The sequence below is a fragment of the Pelodiscus sinensis genome, chromosome 1 (assembly GCF_052426305.1).
Source record: "Pelodiscus sinensis isolate ZL-2025 chromosome 1, ASM5242630v1, whole genome shotgun sequence".
NCBI classification, from domain to species: Eukaryota; Metazoa; Chordata; order Testudines; family Trionychidae; genus Pelodiscus; species Pelodiscus sinensis.
In genome coordinates, this window is record NC_143052.1 from 102,186,203 (window position 1) to 102,206,130 (window position 19,928).

A 19,928-nucleotide genomic window follows, 5' to 3' on the forward strand; every position below is an offset into this window, starting at 1 on the left:
GGTCAGCACCGGTATGTGCCGCGATCCCAGACAGGGGCTGCCCAGGTTCCACGCGGCGCCCCCGGGGCCGGGGCCGGGGCCGGGGCCGGGGCCGGGGCCGGGGCGGGGCCGGGGCCGGCAAGAGCACGCGCGGCGGCGCCCCCGGGGGTGGGGGTCAGGGTCAGCGTCAGCACGTGCGGCACACCCAGGGCCGGCCATGCGCCCGGGGCTGGCACCTGCCGCACGCCTGGGGGCGGGGCCAGCCCAGATTGCTCCGCGGGGTCACGTAAAGGGCCCGGTGGGCACCATGGCGCCTGCGGGCACCGGGTTGGGGACCACGGATCTAGTCTGACGTCTTGCACAGTGCAGGCCACAGAATCTCACCCACCCCCTCCTAGAATAATCCTCTCACCTAAATCTCTCTTGCTGGAACATAAGCCCATTGTCCCATCCTCAGTAGATAAGGAGAACAATTTAATAACCATTCTCTTTAATAATAACTTTTTACATATTTGAACATTTCTATCATGTCCCCCTTCCCTCTTATTCTTCTCTTTTCCACACTAAACAAACTCAGTTTTCTAAATCTTTCCTCACTTGTTGCTCTTCTCTGGACTTTCTTCAGTTTATCCACATTTCACATCTTTCTGAAAGTAGGCTGTGCAGAACTAGACACAGTGTTTCTGCTCTAAGAAGAGTTGAAAAATGACTTCTTATCTCTTACTTACACCCCTTCTGATAACATAGCCCATATGATTTTTTTTTGCAATAGTTCAGGTTGCACCTCTATAAACCATCTGGTCTGGCAAAATCCATGGTATGTTCCAGGATCAAAGAGTCCCAGAATGTTGCGGGTGGTATGGAGGGCCTGGAAACTTGCCCAATGCAGGGAGGGAGGAGGTGGAAGCTCAGTGCGGGGCCCAGCTGGGCTGCCTAATGGGCTGGAAGCCAGGAATCCACCATGCTGCTGGGCTACGCCTGTGGGGGTGGAGGGAGCCGGCACACAACCCAGCTAGGCTGCCCAAGGGAATCGGGAAGCCTGATGGGGTGGCAGAGCAGGAGGTGGGGCCAGCAGCAAGGGGGCCAGAAATGACCTCCCCTGGTCTGGCAAAATCCCTCATCAAGGACTAGTCAGGTCCCAAGGGTGATGGACCATGGAAGTCCAACCTATATTCTATTGTTGACTCATATTTAGTTTGTGATGCACTATAATCCCCCGACCCTTTTCTGCAGTACTCCCTCTGTGGCAGTCATTTCCCATGTTATATATGTGCAGTTGACTATTCTTTCCTAAGTATTGTACTTTCCATTTGTCCATATTGAATTCCATCCTATTTATTTCAGACCATTTCTCCAGTTTGGCAAGATTATTTTGAATTCTACACTTATCCTCCCAAGTGCTTGCAACCCCTCTTAACTTGGTATTATTCACAAGCTTTCTAAGTGTATTCTCTAGTATGAAGATATCAACTAGAACCTGACTTAGGAAAGATCCTTCCAGGATTCCCCTCAATATGATCTTCCAGCTTGACCATGAGCCATAATTACTCTCTCAGTTTGGTTTTCCATCCATTTCTGTAGCTACCTTAAAGGAAATTTGTCTAGGCTACATTTCTCTTATTTACTTCAGAGAAGGTTGTGTGAGAGTGTCAGACTCAAATCTAGATATATCATATTGACTGTTTCCTCTCTACCCACAAGGTCACCCTGACAAAAGGATATTATGTAGGTTTGACATGATTTGTTCTTGACAAATCCATGCTAATATTTATCACCTTATTATATGCGAGGCACTTAAACATTTATTGTTTGAATGTGTGCACCATTATCTTTCCAGTTACATAAGTCAAGCTAGCTAGTCTATAATTTCTTGGGTTGTCCATATTCTCTCTTTTATAGATATGTATTATATTTGCCCTTTTCCAGTCTTCTCGGATCTCTCCCATCTTCTAGGAGTTCTCAGAGAGAATCATTAATGGCTCAGAGATCTCTTCAGACATTTCATAAGTATTCTAGGGTGCATTTCATCAGGCCCTGCCAACTTGGAAGACATCTAACTTGCCTAAGTAATTCTTAACTTGTTCCTTCCATATCTGCTTCCCAAATAGTACTTTATATATTTTCCCTTTTGTTTTTTAGATTTGAGTCAATTTTCATTAGATTTGAGTCAATTTTCATTAGATTTGAGTTTCACCTACAGCCATTTTTTTCATTATTCTTCTAACAACAAACAACAAAGGCTAAATGCTATTAATAACAGCAGCCTCCAGCCTCCTCTAAAGTTCATGTGAGAAATTTTAATAGTGTTTATATAACCCTTTTGGTCAGGAACTGTACTTCTAAATTATAAAGAAAAAAAGCTTTTTATAAATGGTTATAAATCAAATGCATTATGTCAGGAGTTTGTAAAAGCCTATCAAATTATTCATGGTCACAGACCCCATGTCATCTTATGAAAGACTGCTTTGGTTCCAGGTATCAGATTCTCTGAGGCTTTGACCATGAAAAAGCTTCCTCTTTAGCTCAGAAACAGATCCCTATCTGAGAGAGTGTTTCTAATAACCTTGCCAATAATTTCCATCCATTTATTTGTACAGCAGAATTTCTCAAACTGTGGTCGATGCACCATTGTTAGTTTGCAGATCACCAGGGATTGAAGGGAGCCACAAAGGAACATAAGGACTGCTGAAAAACGAAAGTATTTCTTTGCATCTGTCTTCACTGCAGAGGACATTGGACCTACCCTGGACCTGATTTTTCCTGATAATGAAGATGAGATACTATCAGGATATGTGTATATTACGCGGAAGATCAACGCTGCCGCAGTCGATCTTCCAGGGTTTGACTTAGCAGTTCTAGTAGAGACCCATTAATTCAAACTGAGAAGGCACCTCCGTTGGCACCAGTAATCTTGCTCCTCATGAGGAGTAAGGGAAGCCGACAAAAGCATTTGCTCCTATTGACCTCCCGCTGTGTGGAGGACACAAAAACGCAATTTAAGATGCATTGACCCTCAGCTATGTAATTAACGAAGCTGGAGTTATGTATCTGAAGTCGACTTTTCCCTTTAGCGTAGGCCTGGCCTCAGAGATTAAAGTGTCAGAAGAGTAAGTACTGGAACAAAAAGGTAATTTAAATGCAACAGATGGTATACATATAAGGATTCTGAAGTTCATCTAAAAAAGGTAGAGCAGAATTAAAGGGGGTTCAGAGAAGAGTGACAAGAATGATTAAGGATATGGGAAAACTATCACAGAAAGGGAGACTGCAGAGACTGTGTTTGCTTACATTAAAGAAGAGAGGATAGGATACAAGGACATAAAAGAAGTATATGTTTGTATACGAAATGGTCTAGAGAAAGTAGATCAGGAGCTTCTGTTCTCCTTGTCTCATAACACAAGAGCAAAGGGGCATTCCATTTAATTAAAAGCTGGCAAATGCCAAACTTATACAAGGAAATACTTTTTCACATAGCACATCATTAGACTTTGGAACTCGTTGCTACAGGAAATTATTGAGGCCAAGAATTTAGCTACATTGAAAAAGGAATTGGACATTAACCAGAGTTATAACAGTTAATGCCAACACAAAATTGAGACGGATATTCAGCCTCATGCTTCAGGGTTTATGCCAATCTCTTGACTATTCAAAGATGAGGATGAGAACTAAAATGGAGGCAAATTATCCTACAACTGTCTATCATAGGGTTCCTTGTAAGTTTTTGGTGCTGGCACTGTAAGAGAAAAGATACTGGACTAGATAGATCTGATCCTGTATAGCAGCCGCACCAGCCTGCACTGGCCTACTTTCACTTTTGCCCGCAGGCCAAGACCCATGAGTCCAAGACAGTTGGGCCGGGTTCCGAGACTCAGCACCCTTGTGTTTTCTTTACAGTGTAGACACACCTTTAGAGTGATAATGACCACAAAAGAAGGGTGCCTCATTGGAAACACCCTGCATTAAGCTGTGTCCCAGCCTGTAAGTAAATGGGTCTTTAGGGTAAGTGCGAGTATTCAAGTATTTTGAAAAGGTGGCTCATTTGTAGCATGGAGAATGTACCTTTGAATATCGAAAGCCTTGCCAGAATCCGCATAGACCTTCAAGTTACTTAGCAGGACATCACATGCTTGGTTTATTAGCAGAGTCATCTGAAAAAGAACACATATGGTACAATTAATTCAAAAACATCTTCTGTATTAGTTACACAGAGTAGATAGTACAGTGCTCACAAGATCTTTTGTGTGAGTGGACACGTAATCTTCTCTGGTGAAGAAGGAATCTTAGGAGGGGAGACAGAAGGTGGGTAGACAGCCCGGCTACGTCTACACTGGCCCCTCTTCCGGAAGGGGCATGTAAATTTCACGAGTCGTCGTAGGGAAATCCGCGGGGGATTTAAATATCCCCCGCGGCATTTAAATAAAAATGTCCGCCGCTTTTTTCCGGCTTTTAAAAAAGCCAGAAAAGAGCGTCTAGACTGGCCCCGATCCTCCGGAAAAAGTGCCCTTCAAAGTAGGAATAAGACCCTCCGGAAAAGGGCACTTTTTCCGGAGGATCGGGGCCAGTCTAGACGCTCTTTTCCGGCTTTTTTAAAAGCCGGAAAAAAGCGGCGGACATTTTTATTTAAATGCCGCGGGGGATATTTAAATCCCCCGCGGATTTCCCTATGACGACTCGTGAAATTTACATGCCCCTTCCGGAAAAGGGGCCAGTGTAGACGTAGCCCCCTTGTTTTATAGGTTTGTCTTTACATTGCTCAGGGAGATGGGTTCTTCAAATCCCTGAGCAACGTAAGTTATACTGGCACACATGGTTTCATGTAAAAGCCTTCAGTTCTTACCACAAAGAATATGCTAGCTCTACTAATTGGCTGCTGCATAGCCTACAGTCAAGATAGGAAATCCTGACTGAATGGTCACAGAAGTTGAGTTCCTGTCTAGCTGTGGTTAAACTTAAGTAGATTGCTATTTAACAAAAACATGGCACCTTTTTTCTCCATTGTGCCCCAACCCAATATGGATGGTGACTTACAAGGACCAATACGTACGGTACATTAAAAATTACACAGTACGCTCTCGAGGGCAGGGAACATAACTTATCTATGGCTGCAATCCCAAACAAAGGGATCAGCATGCACAGGCCCTTACTTCTGAGTAGAGGCAGGGATTTTTGCAGAGCTGAGGCCTATGTTAGCAAAGCGCCATACAAATGTCTGGTGTTATAGGGTGTTATAGGCACATGGAGGATTGGAACTGCAGAAATGAATGCACTGGGCACTCAGCCACTGTTGCTGGTAGAAAAGACAGCCAGCTACCACAACTAATCAGGCGGTACAGGTAGCCTGCTGCAGGCCAACTACACTTGCTAGAAGACTGACTCTGCTGAAAGCCCTGATCCTTGACAATCAGATTCCAATCATAGTAATGTGCCATGGATGGGCTGACTACTTTGGATTAGTGTACAGCCTGTGATGTGAGCGTGTCCTCTGGCCTTTTTGTCATAGGAGTATGAATTGTATTTCTTTATAATCTGTGATCAGATACGTCATTGTGTCCCCTGTGTCTATTATATGCATTCATTGCAATAGAAGCTGCCTATATTATCAGCCACTTGTAAGCCCCTCATCCTCCTGACCTGCTTATCCAGATTTTTTTTTCAGCAGGTAGATATGAACCAGCATGATAAAAGCAAACAGGCTTGTGCTGCAACTGTGACACTCTTGCCAAAAATGACTTATTGCCTCCTCTTGCTACTTGAACAGAGCAACGTGGTCTGCCCATCCAAGTCCGGGGTTGCTTGGCACCTCTGCCTTTGTGAAACTGGCATAACACTTTGTACACAGGCACAGTGCCATCTGAACACATGGTCTGTAGTACAAACAACCAAGAGATCAGTGGATGAATATCCACTATGCTTACAGAAGGAAACATTCAGGGTTCGGAATATCGTTAGTCACTTAAGCTCCCATGCCAATTTCAGCTCAAAACTGAGTCGACTGGGGCCTCATACTGGGAATCTCATAATAAGAATTCTGAAGCAGCCAGATTACTAGTCTGCAAAAGTAGCTGAGAGGATAGGGAAGTTAAAATATCATATTATAGTGCAATCTCCTTTCTCTTTGGGCTTCCCAAGGAAAGTCTCCTGAAAAAGGGGTTCTTCTCAAGTGGATCAGTGAAATTAACAGAGATTTCTGTTAAACACATAGAAATGGTGTGAAATGTTTTGTAATCTCTGGGTTAAACCCTTCCACATAACAGAATCATTCAAGGAGAACAAAACAAAAATTAGCATTTCAAACTGGTATTTTTTTAAATATATAGTGATCATTATATATTTTCTTTTATTGCCTTTTCTCTCTCATTCTTCCTCACCAGACATGCAACCATCCAGCCAGTTGTTACAGCTTTTCAACTGCTAGCAGGATATTGGAGGGATTATTTTTGTAGTGGACAGGGCAGCTCATCCTATTGATCTTAGCTTTCTACATTCTGCCACCCCATACGATTCTTTGAATATTACTGTACTTTATTTCTACCCATGAGAATTTTTTTGTTGGCAAATCTAGCCAGAGGGCTAGATGGTTACAATGATTTGCATTGTGGTGAATGTGTGCAGGAATTGTTGAAGGGTAGGGATATATTGACAAGATAATTACTTGCATAAGATGACTATGTAGGATATATACTTAGCTCTGGTGACTACTACTATACTATACATTTTCAAGACCTCCACAACCTAGGATTTTCTGTTAAGTAAATAACACAAGCTGTTGTACATTCTGATTGGCTGGTAGTAATATAATGGAGTAAAATTCAAACAATATGTTTCTTGTAAATATTTGATCTGCCAGTTATCTAATGGCAAGTGTATCTCGGTGTCCAGATTTATTTCTATCTGCCAAAGAAGAGAGCTTGGGATTGAGTTTTTCCTTGTTGCCAGGGGCTTCCTTGCGTAATCCTGCCAATACATGGCTTGGCACAGAAGAATTTGTTTCTGGTACTAGGTATTCACAGTACACTGGGATGTTTACTTTGCTCAATAGTACCACAGTCACAATCCCCTGATTAACTACATTTCTGAGTATTCAATCATTATTATTTGCTATAATATCAGCCCCCACAATATGCCACAGAGAACTTTAAACTCAAAATAGTCATGAGAGAAGAACAGCATACGAGCAAAACTTTCAAGGTAACATGGGTTCCGTGGCAGATTATATTTTTAAGCAGTGTTTTAATTTCCCCAAGCTCCCTTTGACAATTCTCTCTCCCCCATCTATTTCCCAACCTGCTCAGCTGTTCCCTCCTTCCAAATTGCACACCCTACAGCAGAGAATCAGGCTCTGGATGAGAATCTAGTGGGTGAACCAAAACCAACAGCCTCGTCAGGCGATGCCCATTTTAATGGGAGTGTCTGGAGATCATCTGCTGGCATTCTCTGGGGGCTGAAGGAAGGGCTTGCATGACATATTTCCCCTTTGCAATCATTTGCCGCTTCTGCTACTTACTTCTTGCCATCACAGAGGTTGAGCCGGAGACTGGCAGTTCTTCCCTCTATTGGGAAGATGATAGGCTAATACAGTGGTTAAGGAGTATTAAACTGCACAAGGATAGTCAACAGGCCTCACTAAATATCCTTTTCACCCTATGCAATTATTATTTTAACTGTATCATGTCATATTAGCAATTTTCCATAATAAGTATCTCAGCATTCAGCAAAACTAGATAACCAGCTGCCTGCTATTATAGTATAAGAACATTGCCTTTATATATTAAAAATAGTAATTAACATATCAATAATATAGTGTATGATCATCAGAAATAATCATTCAGCTTTTCATACTGTGTATTGCACAAGAGCAGGCCTCACTATAATATGGCACCATGACAACATGATATGGGCTGGTAAATAGTAATTCATGTATTATAAAACCAGGAATGACCGCTGGAATTATCTAGTCTGACCTCCTGAATAACAAGGCATAGGATTTCCCTTGAACTAACTCCTGTTTGAACTAGAGCATATCTAGTGCCTGAGCAACCTTAATTTAGCTCGTTTCTACTCATGCATTAATTATATGATCACCTGCTGGTTTTTTCACAGAAGATTTTGGATGGCAAGCTCTAGCAAGTCTCTACTGAGCACATGCAGACTGTAATTTTTATTTTAAAACCACCTACTTCCCCCCCCTCATATTAATCTTCAAGAATGCAGAAATACAAACCCAAGTTCTTAAAAAAAATTCAAGCTGAGGTAAGTGCCCGGCATACAAAATTGCATCCAGAATGGTTAAAATTTTGAAAAGTTATAAGAAACTGAAACTTTAAATGGGATGTTTTGGGTATACTTAATAATAAATGGTGCTACCAGCTCACCTAGAAGGTCTGTAACTAGAAGCATAATGTGAACACCACATATACATATAATTACTATACCAAAAATACTATATTGAAACAGTGTTACTAAGGTTGCAAAGCAATCCAGTCAAAAGTTGGAAGTGTCAGAATAAGTCCTGGGATTCAGGCCATCTTAATTCTACCTCGTTGTGCATATGAATTATGACATGATGTTTAATTAAGTTATCACATACCATTTGTTCAACAGACATCCTGCCTCATTCAATGCACAAGACGAATTGTGCTCAGTCAATCAGACAGCTGTTAATATTTCTTTTCATCCTCATTATTCATGACCTGATCTAGCAAAGCACATAAGCAGGTGTTTAAGTACTTTGCTGGATTGGGGCCTCAATGCATGATATCTCTCACACTCACACTCACACACTCTCTCTTTATATATATTCAGTGATGATGGATACGCAGATTATGACCTGTTGAAGCTTTTTTTGTTGGCCTGACATACAGTTTCTCTAACTTGTTAGGCAGAGTCCCTGCCCTAATACTGGTGGTCTTGCATGGGAACATTTGGCACCACTTGGACACTAAGGCTGTGTCCAGACTAGAGGGTTTTTTCGAAAAAAGTAGCCTTTTTTCGAAAAATTCCCCTGCGTCTAGACTACAGCCGCGTTCTTTCGAAATTAAATCGAAAGAACGCGGCTTCTCTTTCGACGGCGGAAAACCTCATATCACGAGGAAGAACGCCTTTTTTCGAAAGTGCTCTTTCGAAAAAAGACGTTCTTGAATGCAAACAGGGCTTCTTCGAAAGAGAGCATCCAGACTGCCTGGGTGCTCTCTTTCGAAAAAGCGGCTTGCTTTTTTGAAAGTACTGCTTGCAGTCTAGATGCTCTTTTTCGAAAGAGGCTTTTTCGAAAGATACTTTAGAAAAAGCCTCTTTCGAAGAGGCTTGCAGTCTAGACATAGCCTAAGGCTTATCAAAAAAGGCATGTAAATTAGACATATGGAAATTGTAAATGAAGGTGGGATTTGAATTTCCTGTGCTTTATTTACATAATGACGGCTGCAGCTTTTTTTTGAAAAGCCACTTTTTGAAAAATCCCTGTCTTAACCGCGGGTTTTTTCGAAAAGCGGCTTTTCGAAAAAAAGCCGCGGCTACCATTATGTAAATGAAGCATGGGAAATTCAAATCCCACCTTCATTTACAATTTCTATATGTCTAATTTACATCCCGTTTTCGATAAAAGGGATGTAATCTAGACATACCCTAAGGGCCTAATCCAAAATCCACTGAAGTAAATGGGACACTTTCCATTAACTCTGAAGGGCACTGTGTCAGACCCCAAAGAGAAGCACTGTGTGAGGAATGGGAGAAAAGAACTACAAGAAGAGGTGGTGGACCATTAGCAGCAGATAGATAAGGCAGCAGCTGGGCCAGTAATGGAGAACCCACCCTGGAACTCCATCTCCCAACTCTGGTGGTAAGCAGACAGGCTTTGAAGAGCCTTCCCCAGTCCAGATGACTGAAAAAAACAGGAGTTTTACAAGAGTCAAGGCAAAAAAGAAGGGTGAGAAATTGTGGGAGACAGCATATAAGAGTGACAAAAGAACATCTGTGGGGTGGGAGCTTATGCCAGTGTTCATCATAGTTAAGCACTAGAGAAGACAAAATGAAACTGTATCTCTTCATTTGCCATTAACTGAACCCCAATGAAGGGTTTAATGCTGAGGCATAAGGAACTCAGAGGTTCCCATCCTACAAATTATCTTCTTTGACTCATATGTGGTCACCCAACATTTTTCATGCTTCTTTTAATTTACCTTCACCCAACTTCTCACCTTTACCCCACTTCTCAGGCTATATCTACACTGAGAGCTTTTCCGGGATACCAGAGGTATCTCGGAAAAGCTCTGCCACATCCAAGGAACGCGTCTGCTTTTCCAGAACATTTTTTGGAAAAGCAGACACTTTTTTCCAGCATCCCTGTAAACCTCATTCTACGAGGAAGAAGGAATGTTCCAAAAGAGGGGTTTTTTTGTAGACAGGCCAAATGTCAGAAAAACCCCTTTCGGAAGAAAAGTCGGAAAAAGATATGCAAACTGCAGTTCGCAATTTGCATATCTTTTTCCGACTTTTCTTTGTAGTATAGACATAGCTTCAGTCACTTGTGAAATAGCTTTTCCTAGTGAAAGACCCACAAGTGGGGCAACTGCTGCACCTCCCCAAGTGATACTTCAGGAAGCAGCTGTAAAACACCAGCATTTTGCTGAAGAGCCCAGCAACCATGGCAAAGAACTGAGGGTACTATCAAATCACCTTTGACTTATGGAGAGCTCAGGGTTACAGAGCTACACTCATAATTCTGACCTACAGCCAGCAATGTCAGACCCTTCATTTTAGCTGCATCTGCTAGATCCCAATGTCTGAAATGGGCAGGAGAGGGTTTTTTTGGTTTGGGGTTTTTTTAAATCATTGTTTGTACATCACCACCACAAGTTCTGCTTTGCTGCAACTCTCTTCAGGTAGAAAAGCTGCATTAATACAAGCTCTGTTTCCCAGATTATTTAGGACAATGCTATGCTATGTTGCACACTTTCCCCTTTCGTTTTAATGGGAGGCAATAGCGGGCAGGATTGCAGGTATACTGATAGGAGATGGCAAGAGCACTGCAACACAATCAGAATAAATAAGAATCAATAGGATTCTGCTCATGCTGGCGGTAAGAAAGAGCAGATTTATTTATCAAATCTGACAGGTCCAGAACTGCAGGATCATCAGAAGTGCTTTCTTTATTTTATCAAGAAATGCTAAATAGGGTATCAAGATCACTATGGCACGCACAAATACCTTAACATCTTCTCTTGATTCATTATATTATACCTGGAGAGAACTTTAAAAGAATCTTGGTGGTAGCTCTGATACTTCTAACGTATCTTTTATCCAAGGACCTCAAAGCATGTGCCTGACATCATTAATGAATTAAGTCGTACAACAACCTCATGAAGCAGGTATTATTGTTTACAGAAGAGGAGATTGAAGTATGCAGCACTCTCTCAAGGTCATGTAGGAAGCCACGGGCAGAGCTGGGATGAGAACCCAAATTTCCTGACTCCCAGTCTTGTGCTGCTTCTCCTAGTCTAATTATTTATCGCTCCTATATTGGTAATACCATAGGTGTCAATCCTGGTTCATGTTGGCTATCTCCTGGATAATTATAAAGGAAGATATGTGCCCTGCCCCCAGAACATTTATAATCTATGGTCTATCCTGCAATCAGATTTGCTAGTGATTCCACTGGGGCTCCACATGAGCGCAGAGATCCCTGACACAGATCTGACTGCAGGAGAATCAATGTTCTTATACTGAACTCATCATTTTGATACCTGAATGCCTTACACTATAAAGCATTAAAATCTCCTCCAATAAGAGTGATCTGTTTTACTAGCCTTTTTGTGTTCATTAGAAAAAGAGAAGGGAGAAATGATCACCTATAGAACTCAATGAAAACAAAGTTCAAATAGTGTTCCAGTTTTTAATACAAACAAGTTTGGAGATTCAGGGTGAACGAGTTCAAAATTTTGAAACACGTTAGAAAAACAAATCTCCTAAAATAGACAGCAAAGGCATGGTCACTGAGCTATTAACAACTTTGTTGAAATTTTCCATAATTGGTGTCTGCCAGCATTGCCTGTAAGCCGGGCTATTTGTGAGGGTTGCTCAGAAAAGATTCAAATGCTGCCCAGCTGATTAGCAGAGTGCCCACAGCTAGGTTTGTGTTTCTTCTAGTGGTGCATAGTCACACATGCCTTAGTGCACATAAACATTTACTCCGCACATAGATGGAAAAAATCTGCTCTTGGATGGAAAAGATTAGACAGGACATTGGTATCTTCCTCTGGCTGATTTTTTTCAGAATACAACAAAGTGTACAGGAAAATTCCTTACGTTTCTTTAAGTGAATTCTCCAATCATACTACACCCCTGCTTTGTGGGAAAAGAAGAGAAGGTGACGGCCTTGTAGGTCTGTCAACCCAGGACACCATCTAGACACATCATAAAGTACTAGCTTTCTACATGTGATGTTGCCTCTAAGGCTGTGTCTAGACTACATGGCTCCATAGACAGAGCCATGTAGATTAGGGTTGAAGGCAAAGGGAAATGAAGTGGCGATTTAAATAATCGCTGCTTCATTTAAATTTAAATGGCTGCCGTGCTGAGCCGACAAACATCTGATCAGCTGTTTGTCGGCTCAGCACGCTAGTCTGGACGCTCCGCAGTCGACATCAAAGCCCTTTGTCGACCAGCCCGTTATTCCTCGTGGGATGAGGTTTACTGGGGTGGTCGACAAAGGGCTTTGATGTTGATCGTGGAGCGTCCAGACTAGTGCGCTGACCCGACAAACAGCTGGTCAGCTGTTTGTCAGCTCAGCGCGGCAGCCAATTTAAATTTAAATGAAGAGGCGATTATTTAAATCACCGCTTCATTTCCCTTTGCCCAATAAACAAATCTACATGGTTCCGTCGACGGAGCCATGTAGTCTAGACATAACCCTAGTGACTAGCCCCCAGATAAGGAGCCTACTGCTACTGCCATCTCTGAGGATGTAGCTCAAGTAGGAGAGGCCAATGTGTTTAACACTGAAGGGTTAGGTTTCCTAGACCCAGTTTTCTAGGTACGTAATTTATCTGGCAGCTGTGCTGGTTGTCTTCAGCACACAGATTCGTTAGGCTATTGCCCTACTTCAGGCTTCAATCTCTCTGTTATCCAGCATCCAAATAGACAGTGGTTTAGTCAGAATCGAGCTGTAACCTACATTGCTAATGTGCAACTCCCAGAATCCCCTGAGGTGTTTCACAGTCTCTGTAAATCTCATGGAACATCCTGTTGGCACAGAACTTAAAAGAACACTAGGGGACGTGGCAATGCAAGTACTCCAGAAAAAAAAAGGCAAAAGGGGTGCATCTCCTAGAGCCAGATCAGCCTGTGCTAAGGCCCCAGTGCTCTGGGAAAGGAGGTGGGCAGATTCCTGGAAAGTAGAATTACTTAGAAAGCAGCTGGCCATCTCCTGCCACTCCCCCTCTTTGGCTTGGATTGCAGGTGAAGCCTCATAACATGACAACCTTATAGTTCAAATGCCATTAAAATGCAACGCCACACTGAAGCGATAGTGGCTAACAAATTCCAACCTATGATATCTAGACTGAGCATGGTAGAAATTAAAAAGGGTGCAGGAGGGAAAAAAATACAGGCAATTCGCCCAAACTCTTAGATGCCAAATTTTACACCAAAAGCAGCCAATTTGTTGCTCCTTGAAAGATGGGTTTTATAATGGAAACACTAATAGGATTAATTATATAGAAAAGCTATGAGCACCAGGCCTTGCTGTAATATGGCAATACAAAAAGCTAGTATTTCTATCACTGCAGTACTTTAGAGGCTGTATAGGAAGCACTAAAGGTGGGAGGCTTAAGAAAAGGGGAGATGGATACCAATGAGTGAATATTGATTTCTTTTGAGAAATTCTAGTATGACTTCTAAATTAAGCAGCGTTGAGAAGCTTGCGTGAGCAAGGAGTTAAATCATGTTAAACTCAAACCCCAGGACAGAACACCGCTTTTGATTTAAAAAGATATACAAGGATGAGGAGCTTGTACATTCAAAAGAGGTTATTTTATTTCACTCAGAATCATGTACAATAACCAACACCCCTATGCAGAAACAGAATAGATATTGAATGATGTTGCTGAAGCAACTGAACAAACTGATTTAGGTTACTTATGGGGATCCCATAACTGGAGACAAAATTTCTGAACAAAGGGAAGTGGAGCATTTCTTGCGCACACATGCACTCACGCACACGTGCACCCTCCCCCCATTGTTCAAAGGAAGCTCTTCCCTGATTGTTTAGACTTGAACACTCTCCTCCTCATCTTGTACAGTAAAGTAGGAAAAGTCTCCTTTTTCTAGTAACTAACAGCATGTTAACAGTCTCAGCATCCACACACAGTTTGGAACAGAGAGCAAAAGATGGGAGGCTAGGGTGACCAGACAGCAAGTGTGAAAAATCAGGATGGGGTGGGGTGGGAGTAATAGGCACCTATTTAAGACAAGCCCCAAATATCGGGACTATTCCTATAAAATCGGGACATCTGGTCACTAAAGAAGGCTAAGATATACATGCTAAGGGTGCACACACAAGCTTGCTGCTAGGTATTAAGTCAGTATAGGCATAACCCTCTAGTTTTAATGTCCTCTGGTGCTGTTTCTCCGTTGCCAAGAAGAATGAGATGTAACAGTGTGGGTTCTTCTCCCACATTAACTCTGCAAACACTTACATGCATCATCATCACACAGCACAATGTCCAAAGAATTTTTCCCCCTCTAAAGTATGCCTGACTGGTGCCAGCAGGGGTTGCTCTGTACAAACCAGGTGGGTGATTGGTTTAACCTTTTGTTAGTTTAAACAGCAAAAGCTGAAGCCCAGAACTGCTCTGTGCTGATGATGTTCAGTAAGAGAGATTAATTTTAGCTAAGGAAATGCAAAAAGCTCTCCTCTACAGCCACAGCATTGCTTAAATAATCATTTGAATATTTAAAAAATCCCGTCTATGAAATTTGCTATCAAGCCAGTGACAGAGTCAGTGTCTAGATGCATAACCAATGATATTGTCAGTTCTGATTAATCAGCGGTCCTTGCCAGGCTTATGGCCAATTAGAATTTACCATAATAAGGAGGTGACAGCTGGTGTTGCTAAGCAACTGCTGTCTATAGAGCTAAAGAAGCCAGACACATTTAGATGTTACTGAGGATTTCGACAGCAACATGTCAAAATAATACAAGCTTCTGCCCAGTGGAAAATTTTATAACCAAGAACCAGGCACCAAAGTGAGGAATGTATTTACTTTTCAGCATAAATGCAAAAAGGAAAATTTGTTTTAAAGCAGAGTTTAACCAATCATTACTCTGCATTTAATTAAGAGATATAGTGTCAATGGAATATAACTTTGTCACAGGATAATGGTCTCCTACTGGTAGCTAAATGCTGAGAAATGTATAGAAAATTAGCAGTAGGTCAACACTGAAATATTTATTTTCAGTCAGTAGTGTTTATCTTGCAACTACATTCCAGTAACCAATATCTATTATATCCCAGAATTAAGGGGGAAGAGGGGGAGAGGAATGTGTGAAAGAGACTGACAGGTTCATGCCATAAAGTGAGAGTTGCTAATTCTGCAAATATTGAAAAGCCGTGTTCTGATTGGTGGAAAGCATTAACCTTTTCTGTACTTCTTAGTCAACCAGAGCAGCTTATTTTTAAAAGTTTATTTATTTATTACATCTACTATATTTTTACGGGCAAGTTGATTTCTTATTGGAGAAAGTTGTAAGGCCCAATACTCAGCTCTGACCGAACAGCACAGCTGACCTGAAGTCAATAGAGCTATGTTGGTGTGTACTAGCTGAGGCTCTGGCCCACATGGTGCCAATACAAACACAATAACGGGGCCTGAACAGTTTGACAATGACATGTTGGCAGTCCTTTAAATATCCCTGAAGTGCAGCAGGAAAGTGCTTGCAGAAGACAAAACATCAGTTGCTTTATATTAGAGCAGTGGCACTTACTGCATCTTACCTCTTTCATTTTTGCAGCACTGAAGGCCGGGGTCAGCATGCTCCGCACATCTTTCCATCTCTGATCCCGCAGACAGAGAATGCTGTCTACCATTGGCCTGGTAACCATGGCTGTAGTCTGAAGCAAAATAAAATGTGACAGGTGTTAACACACATGGTACTAGAACCATTTCATACAATGGCCCGATTCTCATACCCTGCTGATACATAGTGAATAGTATCTCACTTCATAAATCATCCCATTCCATTCCAACCAAAAGTAGGGAGAAATATTATGTTGTGGCTTTAACATATTACATTGAAATACAGGAGAAGTTGGAAAAAAATACTCTCTTGATCCCTGTATTTCTTCTTCAGCTTGTTCAGCTACATGTCCTGTCTTAGTCTATAAACTATTTCTCAGACTCTTCTGGTTCTGTTATATTTGATCTTTTCCTTTAAGTTTTCAGTGAATCCCAATTTTCTTAAGTCTGTCCATGTAAAGGTGACAAGCAAAGGGAATTGTCACAATACCTTCCAATTTGAAAATGTCTTTCAAAGTCAGGCTCTAATATGTCAGTCTGTTAAATCTAATTTGGGGTTGATTTTTTCTGAATATATAAATGCAATAAATATTTATTAATGACCAAATACCAGTCTGTATTCATCACAAATCTTTGCTTTTTAGCTGTCTCTCACTGGGAGTTTTGAATAAAACACCCTTGTTAGTTGAACATATATAATATTAGTTTAAAATGGTCCTTTTCCCTTTCTTAGGTCCCACAGTGTCCATCTACACTCCGATCATGGTCATTTGCACCAAGATGACATGCAACATCCAGTAAGCTTGTAATACTATATCAGCGATGGAATTCTCCTAAAGAAAGTAGTGCTAGCCAAAGTGGACTAAAGTGAGTTGGTTGTTTAGGTAATGAAGGGGCTGTTTTGCAGGAGGCTTGTTACCCTGCAGAGTTTTGTAAAATATGTATGTGTATTTCATACTTCAAAACATCTAAACTTAAAAATATTTGGTAACACTACACAGCTTAATCAGCTCATCTAAGGCTACACAGACAGCTCTGAGCAACAGTGGGTTGACTGCTAGAAAAAGAGTGCATAGTGGGATACTGCATCCAAAGGAGAGAGTGCAATCCAAGTACAAATGAATGTCATAAGACAAAATAGAATGGACACGTGGACCATCCTTTCCATGTGGCAACAGAGGGGCATTCTGCACATAGTTAATGCTACGGAAGATTGGACAGATACCTTTAAATCATCTCTAAAGTAATTCTTCACTTTTATAGCTTTTATTCTCTGTAGGAGGCCAATTTAAAATAGAACCTTCTTCAAAGTTCATAAAGGTCCTTGAAGGTCCATAAGCCCTGAAAATAAATGTCTTTCCTCAAGGATTTAGCAAATCATTGGTTTACCACCTCCTGCCTCACCTTGCGCTTCTGATCCACCACAAGCCAACAGTATGCTGACCCTGCTCTTTTACGTACTTCCCCGCAGGGGCTAGCAGACTTGCCAGGCCCCTGGGCCAGTTGAGGGAGGAACTGGCTCCATATCCCTGGAAAGAGTGAGGCCTCAGGCAGAAGCGGCACCAGCCCTCTGCACCCACTCTGGCAGCGATTTAAAGAGCCTGGGGGGCTCTGGTCACCACAGTAGCTGTTGCGGCGGCCAGGACCCTGGGGCCCTTTTGAATCAGTTCCCCTCTTTGCCTCCCCCTCTCAGCGGAGGGCCTGTCCTTCCCCATTTGTGCAGCAGGTTCGGTCCATTCCTACTCAACAGCAGAAATCTCTGGGGGCTCCTTGCATTCCCTTACACATAGGTGGGGGGGGGGGGAGAGAGAGAGGACTGAATAAATGCTACTAGCTGTGCTTAGAGCCCCAAAAGGAGGCAGATTAAATGACTGGCTCAAGAGGGGATTTGGCCCAGTCCAAGAAAGTTGTACAGAGGAAGAACCCTTGCTGAATCTTTTCTTAAATTGTAGCGAGGACCGTTGGCAAGTACATTCCCTTCCCAATGTGCCTCTGAAAGCATTATGCTGGCTTCAACGTCTCTACAAGCATAGGGCCTCCCACCACTATCAAATGCCCAGTGTAACTGAGTAGGCAAAGAGAATAGGATGGAAACAAAGAGCCAAGGGCAGTGAAGAGACAAGATTGGGACGGAAGAGGCCAAGCTTGAGGGAAACGGGCCAAAGGGCCTGTGCCCACTAAAGAACACTCGCCTAAAGAGCCAGTAATGGAACCCAAGATTCCTGTGCCTCAGCTTTCCTTTGTTGTCAGCAAATATCCGTGAAACCCACTGGCAATGCATGCATTTCATATTCCACCCCAAGTGCTAACTGACAGAGGATGACAGCCGACTATTGCTCTCCATTAGGGTTGCCAGGTGTCCTGTTTTGAACCGGACAGTCCAGTATTTCAGCTTTCTGTCTGGGAAACAAATTGAGAAAATACCGGACATATAAATGTCCAGTATTTTCTAATTACGTTTTTATTCTTATCACGAGTATCAGTATGTAGTTGCGTACTGCCTGGCTGATGAGCGTGTCTACCAGCCAGGCAGTACACAACTATGCAGTGGGAGGGGGGGGGCAGAGGCAGGGGCGAGATGGAATCCCCAGGGCCAGACTCACCCGTGCGCCCCACCAGGACCGTGCACGGGATGGGCAGTACCCCAGGATGTTTGTGCACCCGGGCCAGCCCCGCTCCCTGCTAGCCGGTTTCCGCCCCACTTCCCCCTCGGCCAGCCCCGCTCCCCCCAATCCCCTCCTGGCCAGCCCTGCTTCCTGCTGGCTGGTCTTCTCTGCCCCCCAATCTCCTCTGGCCAGCCCCGCTCCCCCCAATCCCCTCCTGGCCAACCCCGTTGCCCTCCCAGCCGGTCCCTGCACCCCCATCTGAGATTCAAGTGTGTCCGATTTTTTTTTAAACCATCTGGTAATCCTACTCTCCATTACTCCATTTGCTCAAGTGGCTGAGGTCGTGTAATGAATCTAAAAATTCCAATCCTGCTGATGGCCCATGTGGGTTTCGACCTGCCACTTGATGTAATTTCAGTTTAGTTTTTTTTTTAAACTTAGACAATTACAAAGTTAAGCACTCAGATGTTATGAAACACTTGCAGCCTTAATTCAACCCCTTTGTGTGTATGCATTATGATACAGTCTTAACATGGACACATACTGTTTTTTTCCAAAAGACCCCTGCCTCCTGCAGAACACAGAGTGGATGGACTTGCTCTGGGGGTGAAACAAGGGTGTGTAGTGAAGGAAATCTGGCTGTAGAATGCTTATTTTGTTTGCTGCAGAAGCTTAAAAGTGTGTGGTGAGAGAGGCAGGAGACTGCAGGAAGAGACAGGCTGGCCTTATGGTAAAGGCAGTTGAATGCTCCCATGGAGCAGTGGCAGGTTTGCCACTGGACCAATTGTTCCCTGACACCTGGCCAAGTAAGACCAAGGTATGCCAGGTCCAGTAGCCCCTGTTTGTGGGGGCTCCCAGTGGGGAGCCAGGACCCCTCACAACCAAGGGCTGCTGGTGAAGCAGCCTTTACCCGCAGTGAGCCTGGGTCTGGTGCAGGCAGAAGCTGCTTTTAAGCCAGCTTCCCCAAGCACTGCTCCTGCTTCTCCCTCCCCTTGCTGCCTCTGACAGAGAGGCAGCAAGGGGTGTGTGTGAATAGTTGAGTAGTCGACTTAACTAGTTAATAAGCCTAGGCTAAATGGGTAGTTGACTACTCTCGGACATTCCTACACTGAACAACAATGATATGAGAAAATTTTGAATTGCTACTTTTTGAGTAAGTTCCATTCATCCTGTGCACTGAATGAGGGAGCGGTTTGTGGGAAAAATAGCATATGATCACGTAGTTTAAGACTGTATGATAATGATCAAGAGGGCTGAATTTAGGTTACCTTGGCAAGCTTAATTCTGATATTTCCAAATTTTGAGCACTTGACTTTTGAACCTTAATGATGTTTG

At 42.8% G+C, this 19,928-nt stretch overlaps 1 protein-coding gene across 6 annotated transcripts in view; it reads right to left on the reverse strand.

The window, feature by feature from the left end:
* Positions 1 to 19,928, reverse strand: part of TBXAS1 (thromboxane A synthase 1) — a 345,665-nt gene that overhangs the window by 126,380 nt on the left and 199,357 nt on the right. For all 6 annotated transcript variants that reach the window (XM_075939406.2, XM_075939367.2, XM_075939378.2 and 3 more), the window contains 2 exons: positions 15,966 to 16,082; positions 4,039 to 4,127 (listed from right to left, as the gene is read on the reverse strand). In XM_075939406.2, the coding sequence (XP_075795521.2) occupies positions 4,039 to 4,127; positions 15,966 to 16,082 (206 nt within the window). The remainder of the gene's footprint in view (positions 1 to 4,038; positions 4,128 to 15,965; positions 16,083 to 19,928) is intronic.